This window comes from Pundamilia nyererei, unplaced genomic scaffold (assembly GCF_000239375.1).
Source record: "Pundamilia nyererei isolate P.nyererei 1_Seehausen unplaced genomic scaffold, PunNye1.0 scaffold00043, whole genome shotgun sequence".
NCBI classification, from domain to species: domain Eukaryota; kingdom Metazoa; phylum Chordata; class Actinopteri; order Cichliformes; family Cichlidae; genus Pundamilia; species Pundamilia nyererei.
In genome coordinates, this window is record NW_005187444.1 from 3,703,206 (window position 1) to 3,721,743 (window position 18,538).

An 18,538-nucleotide genomic window follows, 5' to 3' on the forward strand; every position below is an offset into this window, starting at 1 on the left:
CTGATGTTTTGAAATTTTGTAGGGGGCGCTGTGGAGCCATTTTGGGATATTCAATGAAAATGATCACATAACAAAAAAGCCCTCATCACATTGGAGGTATGCACCAAATTTCAAGACTTTTTAAACTTTCCAAGCCCCTCAAAAGCAACTTCATTTTTCATGGTTAACCACGTTGCCATCAGGGTGCGCCATTCAGTTTAAACTCACAATTTTCGCACTAAAGCATCATGAAGGACTGATGGTGATATTCACCGCTTTTGAGGTGGCCACGATGAACCTGTGAAAATCAGTACAACAAAATTAAAGCCATGACATTTCCTGTTGCCACTAGGTGGCGCTCTGCGTATTCCCGACAATGGGCACATCAATCTGTTCAGGGCGGGTATGACATCATGCCTGTAAAGTCTGGTACTGATCAGACTGGATTTCATTGAGTTATACTAATTCGTTTCATCATGGCGTGACATCAAAGTTCGCCATGCTGCTGGGGTCACACCCTTTTGCGAAAAGTCACAGTTTTCACTGTAACCCAAGACCAACCCCAAAGTGTAAAACATGACATTTCCTGTTCCCACTAGGTGGCGCTGTCTCTGATGTCAAATATGGCAGTTGAAATATGTTCAGGGGTGGAGCCTTATCATATGTGTTCACTTTGGTCAAGGTCAGAAAATGTATGACAAAATGAGAGGCAATAAGATTTTCATGGCGAGTCATCGAAATTCGCCGTGGCGCCACGGCTTCACCGTATTGTGAAAACTCAAAAGCTCCCCAATTTAACATGGCCCAGGTGTGTAGTTGATACTGACCAAAGATGAAGCTTATACGACCAAATCCCAAGGAGGAGTTCGAAAAAGTTCGAGGCATGGAAATGGCAAAATTAGAGCCAAAATGTCACCTTCACGTCCAAATGGCGGACTTCCTGTTGGGTTTGCGTCAATGGGCCCCCACAGACTTTTTTGTTCGTCTTGGCATGTTACACATGTGTGCCAAATTTCATACATGTAGCTCAAACGATGTGGTCGTAGGGCTGCATTTAACAAGGCATAGGTGGCGCTGTAGAGCCATTTCCCAGTGCTCATATGTAAAACCATTAAAATACCAATTTTTCACCAGACCTGGCATGTGTGCAAACTTTCAAGAGTTTTTGAGCATGTTTAGGCCCTCAAAAAGGCCCTTGTTTTGCCTGAATAATAATAATAATAATAATAATAATAATAAACGGAGCAGATACAATAGGACCTTCGCACTCTCGGTGCTCGGGCCCTAAAAATACTTTCATTTGATTGGTGAGTCAAAAGGGTAAGAGTGTGAAGTCCATATAAATGTGAAGTGTAATTTTTCTGAACAACATGACCAACTAAAATATATACTGAGGGAAAACATTACAGAACTAAGCATGTTTATGGGGCTTCCCACAGTGTGAAAACACTCACAATGTATGGTGTGAAGCTTTCCCAAAACTATTCGAAAAAGTATTTACAAAAAAGAACAGAAAAGCAAAATAAGGTTATTAAGAAATAGCCAGTGGTCAATAGTAAGAATTACTTTCTCATAACTTAAACTCAAATATAATCAAATCCGTTTTGTACAATTTTTTTAAAAACCTTTACTTTAAAAATTCGTCAGTTTTGTAAATTACTGAAAAAAATATAGTGATTAGTTGATTTGTCCCTGTGCGCCATAGGTTGAATTGTGTGTCAATCAAATAAATAAGGCGGTGCTCTCATTGGATAGTAGAAACGCCTTAAAAACATATCTTTGGTGTGATTGGACAGAATTGACATGGCAACAAGATGCGTGGTGATGCAAATTGGTGACATTTCTGCCCCCATAAGGCTACTAGCTTTTGGGCTCTCTACCAGCTAGCTAATGCAAACAAAGCGGCCAGTAAGGGGTTTGTGTGTGTGTGTTTATGCGGCTATCTCTCTGCTATTAGCTATCCTAATACCCAACGCAAAACCCTCTTTATTTATAAATCTTCTCATTTCTTCTTTGGTAGTCATACAACAAAACAAAACTGAAGTTGCTTTGGTGAAGGTAAGACATTTCTTTCCTTTACACGACCGCACTGGTTTTTCCAAAATGGCTTCTGCTAGCTAGTAAGCTAAAATTGAAACGTCTACCAACAGCTTGCTTAAGCTAACTATAGCATATTAGCTCAAGAGCCGGTGGATAGCCTAGCTTGCAGATGTCTCGGCTAATTTAAATAAAGGTAGAAAATGGCGTCGTCCTTTAGCTACTCCAACTAAAACTTAAAAGTACACAAACGTGTTAATGGGTCCGCTAAATGATTAAATTCACGAGTCTCACCACACAGATTCAGCCAAGTTCGCTTCAACACTCGTATGAAATCTGTATAAGTAATCTCAGCAAGGGATGGGATGGCGACACGAAGAATCGGCTGTAAACGTTAGCCAGCCATGCTTGCCCTGCCCTGTTTCACTGCAACACGGTGCAGCGCTGGGTATGCAGACTGGTCCTCTTTTCGAGCTATAGCAGCAAAGCAACACAAAGCACCAACTGTGGAGAGCCAGTGTAACCCCAAGCATCTATTTCCACGTAGCGTCACGCTTCTCATTTAACACTTGGTAAATTGTAGAAAACTATAATGTTAAAACACGGTTTATGGAAAAAATTCTAAAAATCTTAGCAATGTCGTGACGTAGTCTATGGCTTTAGAGACCCACCAGGCTAGCTAATTAGGTTAGCCAGTTAGCTGACGCACCTTTGCTTTGTTGTAGCCGAGCAAAGACCTGCACAAATGTTTACATTTCGACATTTAATATCGTTTTATCATGCCACTTAATCAGTGTTCAGCAAACACATATGTAGTGGGTTCGTGTATAACTTGCTTAAGTAAAGAGGCAGGTTTATGTTATTTATTTATTTTTATTTATTCTTTTCTGTGAGTGGCTGGGCCTCGGAAGACCTAGTCACGGAATTGTTTCAGTCGTGTAAATGTCTTTGGGTATTTTTTTTTAAAACCTAATCGTGTCCTGTTTAACGTTTCTCTAATCGTGTAGTCCGTGCCTGTCTTGTTTTCCCAGAGCCCCTATAGTGGCTAATTGCATTCCCTTTTCTCTTCCTCAGCACCGTTTTCCCCATCCCTTCCTATTCTTCTTATTCTTTTGAGTATTCTTCATTCTCAAGCCGCCAAAGTGGAGAGTGTGATTGCAGAAGGGGGTGCTTCTCGTTTCAGGTAATAAGTCATGGCCTGTACAGGAAATGCCAACATGGAATTTTCTTTTTCTCCCCATGGTTAGCCCTCTGCTAGCATTTTGAGCAGGAACTTCCGGCCTATAGAACAAAGCAGGATGTGGGAAGGCTCAAAATGGCTGTCAGGCAATTCTTTGTGAGACCTTTTGAAAAAGGGGGTTGGGTATACAGACTGATCCTTGAAAGGGTTTCTGTCCTATTGGTTGGATGTTGATAAAGGCAGCACATCTGCAGGCAGAAGTAGCCAAAGTTACAGTCATTCTTCACTTGAGTAGAGGTACAGATACTTGACTGAGGTAACTGGGAAAAGTAAGGTCTTTTGTATGAATAAATTTGTTTGTTTTTGCAAAGGAAGCTGAACCTCATGTGTTAATATAATGATAATAATACAACTATTTTGAAGTCACACGAATAGAAACAATTGTTCAACCTTAATGGTAATGAAAGCTTGAGCATCTGTTGTGTAGAACCCAAGCAGAGTAAAAACTAAAAGAATTTTATAAAAACTACCTAGCTGCTGTTGCTTGCATTGTAGATGGATGCTGCCTCCACATCTAAACAGAGAAAGGAGTACGGTTGGGATTTGGCAGTTGTAGATCATCTGTAGTGGTGGAGAGTGGGGGGCATGACTTAGAAATGTCACATTAATGTCTGTTGTGACCACTAGTAGATTTTGTGTGCAGGCTGTGATCAGCTGACTTGCGTTAAACAGCAAAGCAGATGTTAACACGGATTGTCACGGCTAATTTCCAGCACCCAGGCAATATAAAGGTGGAATTCAGTGAGTGAATCAAAATGATTGTAACTGAAGTTAATTCCATCTAAACATAGTGTAACCTGACATTGTCCTTTCAGAGTTTATATCTGACCAATATCTGTTCATTAAAAAAAAAAAACTAATTAATTGTCATACTTTTACACAAAATCTTTAAAATTTCCCTTTCAAATGTCACAAAGTACTCCTTAACTTTAGAAATAACCTTCTTCTTTCTTTGTCTCTGAGCGGCTTCATCGCTCCTTCTTTTAGCTCCCTGGGAAATAAAGTAGCTGTACCTTTAGCTAGCAGACAGACAGTGAGGAAAAACTGCACAGAGACAGTTTTGCTGATACTGTGTTTGCTGATATTTGTTCATTTAAACGTTGCAGTTCCAGCTCATTCTGCCCACTTTAACCCCTGAGTGTGGAGCTATACATTATATTTTTGTCTCTCCTCATGTACAATAAGCACCAGTGATGGATACACCAATAGCATTGTCTTTTCATCCTATTGGTGTTAATTTACTTCTATTTAAGTAGAAGCTGTTTTGGGAATATGAACTACCAATGTTTCAGAAAAGAACAGACCTAAATAATTTAAGTCAAAATGGCAGCAACAACAAAAAAATATTAATGCAATAATGGGTTAATTTGCTGAGCAACTTCTGAATGCAATCCACATAAATTAAGTAGAAGGAAACTAAATTCGATCCAACAATACAACATAAAAGTAAGGGCTATACCAGAGAACTGCATTTTTACCAAGCTGACTTTACATTTGGAGTTAACCTTTCTTCTTGCAGATGGATTGAATTTGTCATGCAATTCATAAATATAACAATTCTTTGTCAGCAAACACAAACTGTTACTGGCTCTCTAATAACTGGCATAAGTGCCTCAAGTGAGTCTTATTCATAAAGCTCTTGGCCCTGCCAAACCTTTACTACTTCTCAGTTTAGTTTAATTTTTATTAATTTGTATATTTAGTGCCTTATAGGATTTCAAGCGAGCTTTGTTCTTCTAGCGATTACAAAAACTAGATGATAGTTGTAAATCCAGTGATCAGTTGCGGTGCTACAGTTTAATTGGAAAGATATTTTGTGTTGTGCGGTGTGTTATTTTATATCTATGTAGCTCTTTACAATAGTTAATTATCCAACTGTGCAGTTTTAAAAATGTATTTTTAGTGAGTGCTTTTCTCTCAGTGTGTTCTTTAGTGCAACTGAAGGTTGAATGAAAAAGCACACCAGTGCTGCATGAATTTTAAGTGTTCCACTGTGTTGTTTACTTCTGCAGTGCTTCTTCGGGGGGAGGAGGTGGTAGGGGTGCACCTCAGCACTATCCCAAGACTGTCGGCAACAGGTTTGTATGTGTACTTAATATGTGATAAACTAATTGGTTGTAATAAGGAATCAGTAGGTATTATTATTCATTCCCCCAGTGTGGAAGAGATTCACTAGAAAATCTTGATTACCCTGATGTCATGCAACATAATAGCTGCAGATTGCCCAAACGTGTTTACCATTCTGGGAAGCCTGAGATCACTTTACAACAAAGGAGTTTTAAAAAGTATTTAACAAGTTGGCAATGCATTAACATTTGTGTTGACCATTTAAAAATATTTTTGACTGCTTTTAGTGAGAGGCTTATTTTTATCCATCCATCCATCTTCTTTTTCCGCTTTATCTGGGGCCGGGTTGCGGGGGCAGCAGTCTAAGCAGAGAAGCCCAAACCTCCCTCTCTCCAGCCACCTCCTCTAGCTTATCTGGGGGAACGCCAAGGCGTTTCCAGGCCAGCCGAGAGATATAATCTCTACAGCGTATCCTGGGTCTGCCCGGAGGAGGGGACATGTTCCGGGCATGTCCCCTCCTCTGGGTGGGACATGCCCGGAACACCTCACCCAGGAGGCATCCTTGTCAGATGCCTGAACCACCTCGGCTGGCTCCTTTCGATGTGCAGGAGCAGCGGCTCTACTCTGAGCCTCTCCCGGATGGCTGAACTTCTCACCCTATCTCTAAGGGTGATCACGAAATAAGGGATATCACAAAACAAATTCCCCCTATTTAAGTGCCTTTAAGGAGCCTCCTGTAGAGACCTCGAGGATGTTGAGAGAACAAACTCCTCCACCACCTTATCGTGGTGGAGGGGTTTGTATGTCCCAGGGATCCCAGGGTCTATGTTGTCTGGGGGCTTTTGGCTACTGATAGGGTCTCCCATGGCAAATTGGTCCTGGGTGAGGGACCAGACAAAGAGCATTTCAGAAGACCCTTATGAGGAAAATGTTGAGGGAACAGTTTACCCTTCACGGGATAGGGTTACCGGGGCCCCGCCGTGGAGCCAGGCCCAGGGAGGGTGCCCGAGGGCGAGCGTCTGGTGGCCGGGCCTTAGTCCATGGGGGCCGGTTGGGTGCAGCCTGAAAAGGGGACATGGGCCCATCCTCCCGCAGGCCCACCACTCGCAGGAGGTGCCGTAGGTGCATTGTGTGCCGGGCAGTGGCCAGGAGCCGGAAGCCCTGGCGGACTGATCCCCGGCTACCAAGACTTATTTTTATTTAACACCTAATTGTAATTATTGCTGCTCTGCTGCATGCTTTGAGGGGGCAGATAGACCTGCGGGGATCACTGTTGTGATGAGTGTGTGGTATTAAGCTCTATGCTTGAACAATTGCGCATTTCTATTTACCCACCACAAATTGAGATTCTGTGCCAGTATACACAATCTCTTGCTCTGTATTTCTACAGCGAGTTCCTGGGGAAAACCCCAGGGCAAAGCGTTCAGAGATGGGTTCCTTCACGAAGCACTAGACGAGATGTCAACTCCAGCAACGAAAAAGAGCGACACGATGCAATCTTCAGGAAAGTGAGGGGGTAAGGTTCAACTCCCGATGCATATTTAAAGGGTTGACTGAGAGAGAGATTTTTTTTATTTATTTTTTTAATTGCGACTTAACCCATTTCAGTTGTGCTCAGACGAAACAACTAAACAAATTCATCTAAACAGATCAGTGTTTGGATGCCACAGTAAACCTGTCTGTAAATCAAGTTTAATCTTCATCCAAATTATACTTTTGTTTTGTGCAGACCTCTGTGGAATCTGTTAAATACCAGCTTAAGAGTTAAGATTAATTAATTTATTATTGGTATTGATTTATTTTGTTTTGTGGGTCATTGTTTACTGTGGTGATGAATAGGTAAGATGGAGGCAGGAGTCTCTATGGGCTGTGTGTGAATGAGAGTGAGACAGATGTACTAGTGAGGAAGAGAGTGCTGGCAGGGTGGAGTTGACACTCAGGTGTGATTTGTGACAAAAGCATAGAAGCAAGAGTGAAAGTGAAGATTTACAAGACGTAAGACCTGCTATGATGGTTTGGAGTCAGCGGTACTAAGAAAAGAGACAGGAGCCTGAGTTAGTTGGCAGCGCTGAAGATGTTATGGTTTCCATTGGAAGTGATCAGTTTGGCCAGGATTAGAGAGGAGTACATCAGAGGGACAGCTGGATAGGCAAGGCTGAGATGGTTTGGATATGTGCAGAGGAGGGTCAGTGGATATATTGAACAAGATTTGTGGATGTAGTGAAGGAGGACATGCTGCCGGATGGTGTGATGGAGGATGCTAGGGATGGGGTGAGATGAAGGCTGATGATCTGCTGTGGCAATCCATGAAGGGATTTACCAAAAGAATATAATTTTGGTTTTCATTAAGGTGTTTATACCTCTTATTGAGATTATTCCAACTTGATTAGAAATTAAGTATTGAATTTCGTAGGGCTGGAGTCACTTACATGGCATGTGTTTTGCTAAAGGCACTTAAGCTCTGCTTTGTATGTATCAGGAGATGTTCACAAGTACAAAAGATCGGGTGACAGTGTTTCCTCTGGCAATCTAAGCTTGCCAGTGTTGACCACAGAAGGCTCAGGATCTGAGCTCAGGATTTCTGTCTTTTTTTTTTTTCTTTTTTTTTTTTTTCTTTTTTGGTCGTTGTTGTTGTTGTTTTTTTTTTTTGTTGTTTTCCCCCCTTACAATAAACAGAACCTTCTTGGCAATATCACATGCCTACTTTTTGGTCTTGGGCAATCATTATATCCAGTCAAAATCCTTAAAATCTAATAAGTGTTCAGATTCTAATATTTAGTCTTGCTACCTCTCTTTCTTCCTTTTTTTTTTTTTTTTTTTTTTTTTCTTTTGTTAGCATACTCAACAAACTCACGCCTGAGAAGTTTGACAAGCTATGCCTTGAGCTCCTGAATGTGGGCGTAGATTCAAAACTCGTCCTTAAAGGAATCATCTTGCTGGTAAGCACTTATCTGTATTCTTTGGAACGAAGCTAAATGGAAATGTATGCATCTATACTTGGCCGGCTGCTCTGAGTGATTCATACACTACGTGCTTTAATGACCTCCCTGGTTTTGTTTCTGCATTTCAGATTGTAGACAAAGCCTTAGAAGAGCCGAAATATAGCTCGCTCTATGCTCAGCTATGTCTGCGCTTGGCAGAGGACGCACCAAACTTTGATGGCACTTCACCTGATATCCAGACACCCCAAAAGCAGAGCACAGTGAGTCTCACTGATGTTCTGCTGCAAAATATTCTTTTCAGTCTGTGATACAGCAAAGTTTTTCTGTTTGTGACCTTGCTGTTTTATTAGGCCTGCTCAACACAGTTTAAAGTCATTAGGAACACTTTACTTTTGAAAAGGATAATTGTGTGTGTGTGTGTGTGTGTGTGTGTGTGTGTGTGTGTGTGTGTGTGTGTGTGTGTTTTTTTTTTTTTTTTTTTTGTTGTTGTTGTTGTTTTGTTTTTTTTAAATGACTATTGTTTTTAAAATCCCCATTTATTCAAATGAAAAAAGCAAGTCCTAACACTTTTTGTTAACCTTTATGGAAATGCCTTGAATTCATTTTTTTTAACTGTTCAAACATTGGGTTTTGTCTGGTTTTTGTAGACCTTCAGAAGACTGCTGATTTCCAAGCTTCAAGATGAATTTGAGAACCGCACCAGAAATGTTGAAAGTAAGTCCGTTTGTCTTTGTGAATCTCCCAAGAGGTCCTCGTGGTGTGGTTAGTTACATAAACTTTTTGTTGCTTACCTCTGATAATCTTTTCGCCTCAGTCTATGACAAACATGACAACCCTCTTACTTCGGAGGAGGAGGAGCAGCGTGCCATTGCCAAGATCAAGATGCTTGGCAACATTAAATTCATCGGGGAACTTGGCAAACTTGACCTCATCCATGAATCTATCCTTCATAAATGCATCAAGACAGTATGGATTTATTTATTTTTTTAAATTGTGTTTAATAATCTTATCTTTTAATTCTGGGGTTCTTATTTGCAAGATAAACCAGAATATAGATCCATTACATATTCCATGACAATTCTCCCTTGTTTCCCTGCGCTCTGAAGCTTCTGGAAAAGAAGAAGAGAGTCCAGCTCAAGGATATGGGGGAGGATCTGGAATGCCTCTGTCAGATAATGAGAACAGTGGGGCCGAGACTCGACCATGAGAAAGCAAAGGTGACAGCTTTCATAAACTATAGCTGTTTGGAGAGGCTGTGTATAGGCTTAAGGTGTAAACACAACATCTCAATTCAACACTTTTTTAAAATTTATTTATTAAAAATGACTGTGTAACTAACATTCATAGGTCACAAAGTTGAATCATTAGTTTGTTAAATGCAAGAAAAGTAGGTGCATTTATTGTTTTTACTCCATCAGACAGAACCGTGAAGGCAATTGACCCAGCCAGCGTTGATATAAAATCAGCTCTAAAACTTTATTTACGAACTGCTCTTTGCTCACTTCCTTTTTCTCTCTCTCTCCATCCTGTCATCAGTCTTTAATGGATCAGTACTTTGGCCGTATGCGATCCTTAATGAACAACAAGGAGTTGCCCGCTAGGATCCGCTTCCTGCTGCAAGATACAGTGGAACTTCGAGAAAACAACTGGGTCCCCCGCAAGGCTTTCATCGATAACGGACCAAAGACAATTAACCAGATCCGTCAAGATGCAGTGAAGGCGAGTCCATTATTTAAGGGTTCAGTTCATTGTGTTTACGTTTCTGTACATTAGCAAGGATAAATGTGATGCGAGAAGTAAGCAGACAGTTAAAGGTTTCCACTCTGAAATGTGTTTAATTTAGTTCAGAGTTTTCAAAATGGTTAATATTGAATTTGAATTCTGGACTGTGGCACAGTTATTGACTGATTCTGTCATGCATGTTGTTGTAGGATTTGGGTGTTTTCATCCCAGCACCCATGTCTCAGGGGATGAGGATGGACTTCTTCCTGGAAAGCCCTTTCATGCCCAGCAGAATGAAACTGGACAGGGAGACTCTTGGGGGTTTGGCTGACATGTTTGGACAGATGCCAGGTGTGTTTTGTTCCTGTATCATGTATGCCTGTGCACTTCCTTTTTTGTTTTCGTTGTACGAGGCCATCTTAAAACATCTTTGTTCTCTCAGGCAGTGGGATTGGAACTGGCCCGGGGGTTATTCAGGACAGGTACTCGCCTACTATGGGACGCCATCGCACCAACCCACTCTTCAATGGCCACGGTGGCCACATTGCCCCTCCACCTCAGTCACAGTTTGACATGGGGCCCAAGTCTTTTGTTAAGTCCAACCAGGTAGCCTGCTTTTGAAAGTTTACATTAGTTTAGTCTTAAAGTTCTCCAGGTTAAAGCTGTGTGGAAATGGGGAAACAAATTATAGAACCTGTTTAGCTGCTTTTGACTGTCTTTGATCATTTGAATCTTTTTGCCTGTGTGAACACTTATAGGTTCAGAACCAGCATTTCCTCAACCAGAACCAGAACCACATGGCCCAGCAGCAGGTCCAGTCCAAGGACATGCCTCCACGATTCAGCAAGAAAGGACAGCTCAATGCTGACGAGGTAAGTATCTCCTAGCGTGGCTGAGTTAATTGTTGCCAAAAAAAATTTTTTTTTCTTTTTTTTTTTTTTTGTGTGTGTCATACTAAAAAAAGATTTAACAAAGTTAAAACATCAAATGTTTTACACTAGCCTGTAAAGGCTGCATTCTGCTCTCCTAATGTCCTGTGTTGAGTCGTGATGCCCAGTGATTATAAAAAGACGCGTTATTCTGAGGAATCCAACCTGCTGCTAGTCTTTCTTTTACTATCGTCTCTGTCTTTAATCTCCTCTTTTCTGTCCCTCCTCCACTTCTCTTTTTATTCAAACTGGCAACAGGGTCCGCTGACTGCGATTATGAGATATGAGGGCATTTTATTTATAGCTGATATGGAACTTGAGTTGTTTTTGTTACATACAAAGACTAATACTATTGTCTCATTTGTTCATGATGCCTCATGGCCCCACAGATCAGCCTCAGGCCTGCTCAGTCATTCCTCCTCAATAAGAACCAGGTGCCCAAGCTCCAGCCCCAGATCCCGACCATGATGCCTCCCAGTGCCCAACCCCCACGCACTCAGACTCCCCCTCTGGGACAGGTATGAGAGTGTCTACTTGTTTGTCAGTGAGTTAATCTAAGAGAACCGTTGGTGAGTTTTTAAAAACAACAAAAAAACTGGTTGTTGTACAACTAGCATATAAACAGCAAACATTAAATCACAGATTGAAGTGTCGTTTTGTTGGAGAGCTGTATCTGTGAACTCAAATACATGACTTTTCCCCTCAGCCTCCACAGCTTGGCCTGAAGACCAACCCTCCACCTATTCAAGAGAAACCGCAGAAGACTAACAAGAAACCACCTCCTGCAAAGGAGGAGCTTCTTAAAATGACGGTAGGGAGAACAGTTTCTGTCACATAAGCATGTGTTCCAGGCTGAAGCAACACTTGACAATCATGTAAAATCCTCATGAATAAAAAGCTTTACCACAGCATACTCACAATTGAATTAAAACTGCAGGTCAGGTTTCCAAAAGGTTTGCTACACTGTCTGATGTAACCATAACAGCAAAGCAGTTCACTTATAAATATTGGTAAGCCTCCCTGTTTAGCAGTTTCTATTCATCACTGGTGAAATATAGAAGTGGCAAAATATATTTATGTAAGCACTTTGGTGTACTGCAAGATAATCTGCTTGCTACTAAAAAGATGAATTAGACTTGAAGCATTTTACCTCCTCAGCATGTGCATACAGAGTAGATGAAACCACAAGACCTACGGATGAGTTTGTTATGCTGGGTGATCAGAGTGACCACGGTTCAGTTCTGTTCATGTGCTTGCCTACTCCGTTTAGGAGGCAATCATGACTGAGTACTTGAACACTAAGAACCTGACTGAGGCTGTGAGTGGCGTGAGAGAGATGAAGGCTCCAAAGCATTTCCTGCCAGAGATGCTCAGTAAGATCATTGTGTGCTCCCTGGATTGTCCAGATGAGGACAAAGAGCACGCCAGCACTCTGATTCACACACTCCGCACTGAGGGCCTCATCACTGGGGAGAACTTCATGCAGGTACGTCTGCTGTTCATTCAGTATTGGAGAGCATTTCTGTGTTTGAGCACAAACACATTCAGTACGTTTAAAGACAAGAAAAGCTCTTTTACTATTTCACAATTATTTCACTGAGATTGATGTAATTATTTGTGACTAATTACATCGTATGTCACTGAACCCAGAAGGGCATAGTGTTATTCTTCATGCTTGAGGTATTTTCTTTCTCCCCTCACTCATTTTAGGCTTTCCTTAACGTCCTGGACCAGTGCCCTAAGATCGAGGTGGACGTGCCCCTGGTGAAGTCTTATCTGGCCCAGTTTGCGGCTCGGGCTATCATCGCAGAGCTGGTGAGCGTGGCGGAGCTGGCTCACCCCCTGGAGAACGGAACCCACTTCCCACTCTTCTTGCTCTGCTTGCAGCAGACGGCCAAGCTCAAGGATCGTGAGTGGCTCACTGACCTCTTCCAGCAGAGCAAGGTCAATATGCAGAAGATGCTCCCAGGTAGGCCCCCAATCCATCTACCAATTCAGGATTTTATTTTATTTATTTATTTTTATTTATTTATTTTTAAATATAGCAACAATTCACAACAGATAAATCTTAAAATCACCAATAAGCACTTGGCAATAGTGGCAAAGGGAGGGGGAGAAGCAAGTGTGGAATAAAATCTCAGATGGAAGAGAGCACAGGGTTACTCTACCCCCTCCTGGAAAAAATGCCAAAGTGATTTCTCCCCTCATCTATTAGGCTTCTTTTATTCTGTCATTTTATATTCTCAGCATTTCCCTCCAGTTTACAGTATAACGATCACCAGAATAGTTGTACAGTACCCAGTGAATATTCAAGTTTGCCCCATCCCCCATCGATGATGTCTGAATGAGACAACATTACATTCATATTTAAATGAAGTTACAGTAACATACAGTCCTGCCAAATGTCAGTTTGTCAGAAGAGATTTGTAGGTAATGATGCTTCTTGTGCATGTTATGTTGGAGTATTGTGAGTAAATGAAATCTTAATAGGATGGAGCTAAATATTTGTTCCTGACCATATTAAAATGATCACTTTCTGAAACCTTAATTACCTGGGTCATATCAGGAGCACGTTCTGTCTGGCTAATACATGACTTGCTCTCCCACTTGGTAGAAATTGATCAGAACAAGGACCGCATGCTGGAGATCCTGGAGGGGAAAGGCCTGAGCTTCCTGTTCCCTCTGCTGAAGCTGGAGAAGGAGCTGCTGAAGCAGATAAAGGCAGACCCCTCTCCACAGTCCATCTACAAGTGGATTAAAGACAACATTTCACCCAAGTTTCATACTGATAAAGGCTTTGTCAACATCCTCATGACCAGGTAAATTTGCAGATGGACTTGACTGAATCTGTTTTCCCAAGATAGTCTTAGTCTGTTTTTATAACAGTTATAAATTGCATGCAAGTGTTGGTTTGTCTGCGATGTCACTAAATATATAGCCGCAAGGTCACACATTTAAGGCATTGTAACGAAGTTCTTAATAAGTTTAACTAACATTTGTCCTCTGATCTTTTTTCAGTTTCCTCCAGTACATCTCCCAAGAGTTGTGCGAGGCAGAGGGTGATGAGCAACTGGCAGCGCCCTCTAAAGAGATGCTGGAACAAGAGAAACAGCTGCTGCTGGCCTTCAAGCCCGTCATGCAGAAGTTCCTGCACGACCATACCGAGCTGCAGGTCAGCGCCCTCTACGCCTTGCAGGTGCACTGCAATGCCCGGGGGTTCCCTAAAGGTAAAGCAAATCTTGTACAGTTTAGCTAGTAAGCAACAAGAAATGGGGAGTGCAGGGATGTGAAGTCTTGATTACTCTGATTAGTTACAAAAGTGAAATATAAATAATGCAGGAGTTGTGAATTAAGTGCATATTAATTCATTTGTTTATTGTTTTTAACAAGGCATGCTACTGCGCTACTTTGTCAACTTCTACGACATGGAGATCATTGAAGAGGAAGCCTTCCTTGCATGGAAAGAAGACATTACCCAAGAATTCCCTGGAAAAGGAAAAGCTTTATTCCAGGTACAGTAGTGCAGTTTAGTTTGTTAGAAAGAAAACACAAGAGTTGACAAGTTTTATATGCTCTCTCTCTCTCTGGTAAAAATTCAGGTAAACCAGTGGCTCACCTGGCTGGAGACGGCAGAGGAGGAGGAATCTGAGGACGACGCAGACTAAGAAACCAAGCGGAAGCATCATGGCGTAGATCAACGGTATCTTATTGTTAGACTTGTGTTACCTTATTAAACTCCATGCTTAATTTAACCACTACGATGTGGCACTCGGCTGCTTGTCTTGCAAATATAAACCGAAAGCTTTTACCGACAGGGCCTCATGTGCTACCACCTGCACCATGATGATAGGCTGAGAAGCATTGTTTAATCTGTTGCCTAATTTTCTGAGATCTGTTTCCTAATCAGCTACATGAATTCTAGAGTGGCTCAACCATGTATTGTTTTTCTCAATTTGCTCCGTTAGGTTGTAACTTTATTTTCACTGTATTGCTTTTTCTTACGGATTTAAACCTCCCCCAGATAGGAAACTGCTTTATGGTAAGAACATGTAGGATTTTCCTCTCTAAAATAAGACAAATCTTTCACGATCTTTGCTAATTCTAGTTACAAAGCAAACAACTAGAAACATTAACATAAGGTCTTGTCAGCAAGCTGCTTTTGTGATCTTCTATCAGGGCCTAGCCTGGATTGCTTTTTATCATACATGCTTAAAAACAGCACCGGGATGTAGACAAACGGGCTGCACAGCGATCCTTCTCGTGAACCACACGTTAAACCTAGATGGCCCGCTGAAGTTGAATGAAGCACAAGCTGGCAAAACATTTCATGACTGATAAAGGTGTCTCTTATTCAACATGTGCTCACTAAATTCCCACTTTGTTTTTGTTTGTTTTTGTTTGTTTGTTTTTTTTTAAATAAGTGCTCTTCATAGTCCCTGATGATGAGCATGTTGTTTTTTTTCTGTTTTTTTTTTCTTTTTTTTCATTAGCATTAATCTTTTTGTTCTGTCCTTTCTTCCTGTCTTTTTTTTTTTATCATTATTATGAGTGGTTGCAATACCCATTCTCCAAATGTTACAATATTTAAAAAAGAAAAAAAATAAATCTGTAATCATTGGTTTGCTGTCGTCACGTTTCAAAGTTGCCTGTGTTTCTACCTCTTAGTTAGATGGGCTTTTTTTTTTTTTTTTTTTGTGCTGGGATAAAGAAATCCACTAAGAAGAATATTGAGCCCATGCAGATGCTGAAGTATTTGGTTTAATCCTGGCCTAATTGCACAAATGTATTGAAGCAGACATTAACAATGATGCCGTTGCATGTTTTACAAGTGTTAACATCTCATTAGGATTTTTTTTTTTTTTATTTCACCCACATGATGAAATGTGTACTTATCAAAAGAGTAATGTCGACTAGATTTTGAAGCGGCCCTGATGAGGTTGGTTTTTATATTGAGGGCTCAAAATAATAAATGTTAGATTTGTCTGGCTCTTAAATTGGCAAACTATAAATTGTAATTGATTTCCCTTCTAAAGCTAAACAAATGACCATCAGGCTTAACCAAGAATTGTACTCTCAAGCCATGATTATGTCTAAGACATATGATTAGGGTCTTATTGTAAGGTATTCAGAATTATTGTGCACCTCTATTGCTTTAATGTCAATAAAGTCAGTACATGAGCACTTACTGTTTACCTGTATTTACTCTGCTTTACAGTTACATATTCCATCTGTCCAATAAAATACTTCACACTTGAACAACAGTTTGAATCTTCCAAGCAGCAGCTCTACTGGAGTGCTTTGATTTTCCCAGCAGCATGTGGTTACATTCGTGGTCAGTCCTGATCTGTGGAAATCCAGAAGTATTCCACCACCTTCCTGCTTCTGCGCAGAGGGCCTGAGTCGGGTCGCTCTCCTCCATAGGCAGGCAGCTCATCAAAGTGACTCGGACCCAGATCTCTCCCCATGTGTGGTGCTGTCACCCTGAGCATGGTCCTGAGTGAATACAGTTCACAATTAATTCTTATAGTGGTCTTCAACCAGAGAAAAGCTTTACACTTACCTATTTGCCTTCACGTTTTTGTAAATTAGAATTTTAATCTTATGTTGCTACCATATCTGAACGATTGTAGTTTGTGTGGCTTCCCCCTGGTGGCCAAAGTTTTTGTTTACCTAGATGAACTCCTTTCAGGCTCTTCAACGCTGGACTCTGGAGTGGAGATGTATACAGGATCTCCTTCCTGAACAAAAACCATAACATAAGCTTCTGATTTACTTTTTAAATGTCCTGTATTGTAGACCTAGACATGCACAGCTCTCATGTGAGTATGAGATGTAGGATCATCTCACTGTGAAATTTCTCGGAGTGCCATCTGGGTTTTTGAGAATTTTAACCCTCTGGTCGCTTTCAGTCATGCACAGGAAGTAGCTTTTGATGTGGGCTTGACACTGTTGAGAAAAAAAAAATCACTTAAAGATTTTACTTTAAAGAGATGAAAATGTACAGAACAAACTTTTTTTTTTCTTTCAGCCTTGTTGCAAACATGTGACTTGCAATATTGTACCACAGTGAATCACTCAGGGACATTTTTCAAGATGGAAATAATCATTTAAACAGTATATTTTATGCTCAGTTCAAATAATTTCTTCCGTGACTGTTTGGGGATAAAAGGTGGGAGATGGCACAAAAGCACAGTAGTGTCCACTGTTTTGTAATTGTTCAGTGGGCGTGAGAGCAGTGGTGCTGTCTTACTGCTTTATTCTGCCTCAGAGCCTTCAGGTCTTCCTGAACTTGAAACACGTCAGCCAGCTCCTGGTACTTCTCCCTCCAGCTCAGGCACTCGGCCACTCTCTCCTGCCTCTCCTTCTCAGCCAGATGCCTCTCTGCCTCGACTTCCCGCCGAGCCTGGGTAGCTCTTTTGCTCCCCTCTTCTGATTCTGTCGCTCTGCGTTTCCAGTTCATCTCACTGAGACGGGACAGGATGAAATTGCATGCTAGAACATCATAGCCAGACTGCATCTTCATGCACCTTTAAGCTAAATCCAGTTAAATCTTTAAACCGTCTTGTCTTCAGCCTGTTGTGAAGCGTACTCTCATTCTGGTCTGCAGGATAAAAGCAATAAAGAAAATAAAGAAAATCCCTAAGACGTGAATTGAAAATGGTAAATGGACTGGTCCTTATATAGTGCTTTTATATATATATATATATAGTGCTTTTCTACTCTGAGTACTCAAAGTACTTTTGTTAACTGTGTCGTCCAGTCAGGTATTTGTTGTTTGACTCGAAGTCTGTGCAAAATAAGCACACCTGGTCTTTGGTACTGTTCCTCACACTCTTAGAAGAGTCATCTTGTGTTGTGTTCACGGGACAACACAGAGATCATGTGAAAACTATGCAGTGAAGGTAAATAAGTACACTTTTACAGACTTTCTACACTTTTACTTAGCAGAGCAGCCTCTTAAAGTCCTTTATATATTGTACAGAACGTCTTGGAGTCAAGTACGCTTCCTCTGACTTTTCTCTTTGTTTCTGTTTTCTCCTCCTCTGCCTTGCTGATGTGACTCAGCTGAATTGAATTTTCTCAGAGCTATCAACTAAAAGGCCGTTATTGTTGCACCACGGACGGTCATGGACAATGACACTGAGTTTTGGGAAATTCCCTCTGAAGATAAATGGGAAATCCAAAAAAACCCCTCTAAAAACAAAAGTCAAAGTAATCACACACATATACAAACATGTTCATAGGTCTAACATCCTGATGTTAGAATTGATCTTTTCTATATTCCCAGCATTAGATTGGATTTTTAAAAAGAGCTTGTGTATTTGGTATATCACAGAGCACTGGTTGGTACAAAATGCATTTTAATCAAAAAATCTGAATAGTTGTTTTTTTTTATCACACTCAAAAAAAATCTCACTTTTTTGACAGGAAAGTAAGGAATAAAGAAGACATCTCTAACTAAGATGTTTAAATTATTTCTTCTTGGGCTCACACAGTGTACTGTTATACATAGATTTGCAACACAGTGGCACGGTGGTTAGCACTGTTGCCGCACAGCAAGAAGGTCCTGAGTTAGACCCCATCATCTGGCCAGGGTCTTTCTGTGTGGAGTTTGCATGTTC

At 41.0% G+C, this 18,538-nt stretch overlaps 1 protein-coding gene across 1 annotated transcript; it reads left to right on the forward strand.

Annotated features, from left to right (window-relative positions):
• Positions 1 to 811: 811 nt before the first annotated feature.
• On the forward strand, positions 812 to 16,097 carry eif4g2b (eukaryotic translation initiation factor 4, gamma 2b). The gene is made up of 21 exons (XM_005731570.1): positions 812 to 926; positions 3,091 to 3,199; positions 5,269 to 5,334; positions 6,714 to 6,839; positions 8,160 to 8,262; positions 8,394 to 8,525; positions 8,913 to 8,979; positions 9,080 to 9,231; positions 9,372 to 9,482; positions 9,802 to 9,984; positions 10,197 to 10,338; positions 10,430 to 10,593; positions 10,746 to 10,859; positions 11,306 to 11,434; positions 11,623 to 11,727; positions 12,187 to 12,402; positions 12,627 to 12,885; positions 13,531 to 13,735; positions 13,935 to 14,143; positions 14,307 to 14,428; positions 14,516 to 16,097. Exons 1-21 carry the CDS (start codon positions 812 to 814, stop codon positions 14,579 to 14,581), a joined length of 2,895 nt encoding a protein of 964 aa, XP_005731627.1. The 3' UTR covers positions 14,582 to 16,097.
• Positions 16,098 to 18,538: the final 2,441 nt, after the last annotated feature.

What these genes read in the sequence shown, in the direction of transcription:
- eif4g2b (XM_005731570.1), top strand. Translation starts at nt 812, where the DNA reads ATGAAGCTTATACGACCAAATCCCAAGGAGGAGTTCGAAAAAGTTCGA. An exon ending in AATGGCGGACTTCCTGTTGG is followed by an intron (nt 927 to 3,090) that starts GTTTGCGTCAAT and finishes TCTCTTCCTCAG; the next exon opens with CACCGTTTTCCCCATCCCTT. An exon ending in AGACTCCCCCTCTGGGACAG is followed by an intron (nt 11,435 to 11,622) that starts GTATGAGAGTGT and finishes TTTTCCCCTCAG; the next exon opens with CCTCCACAGCTTGGCCTGAA.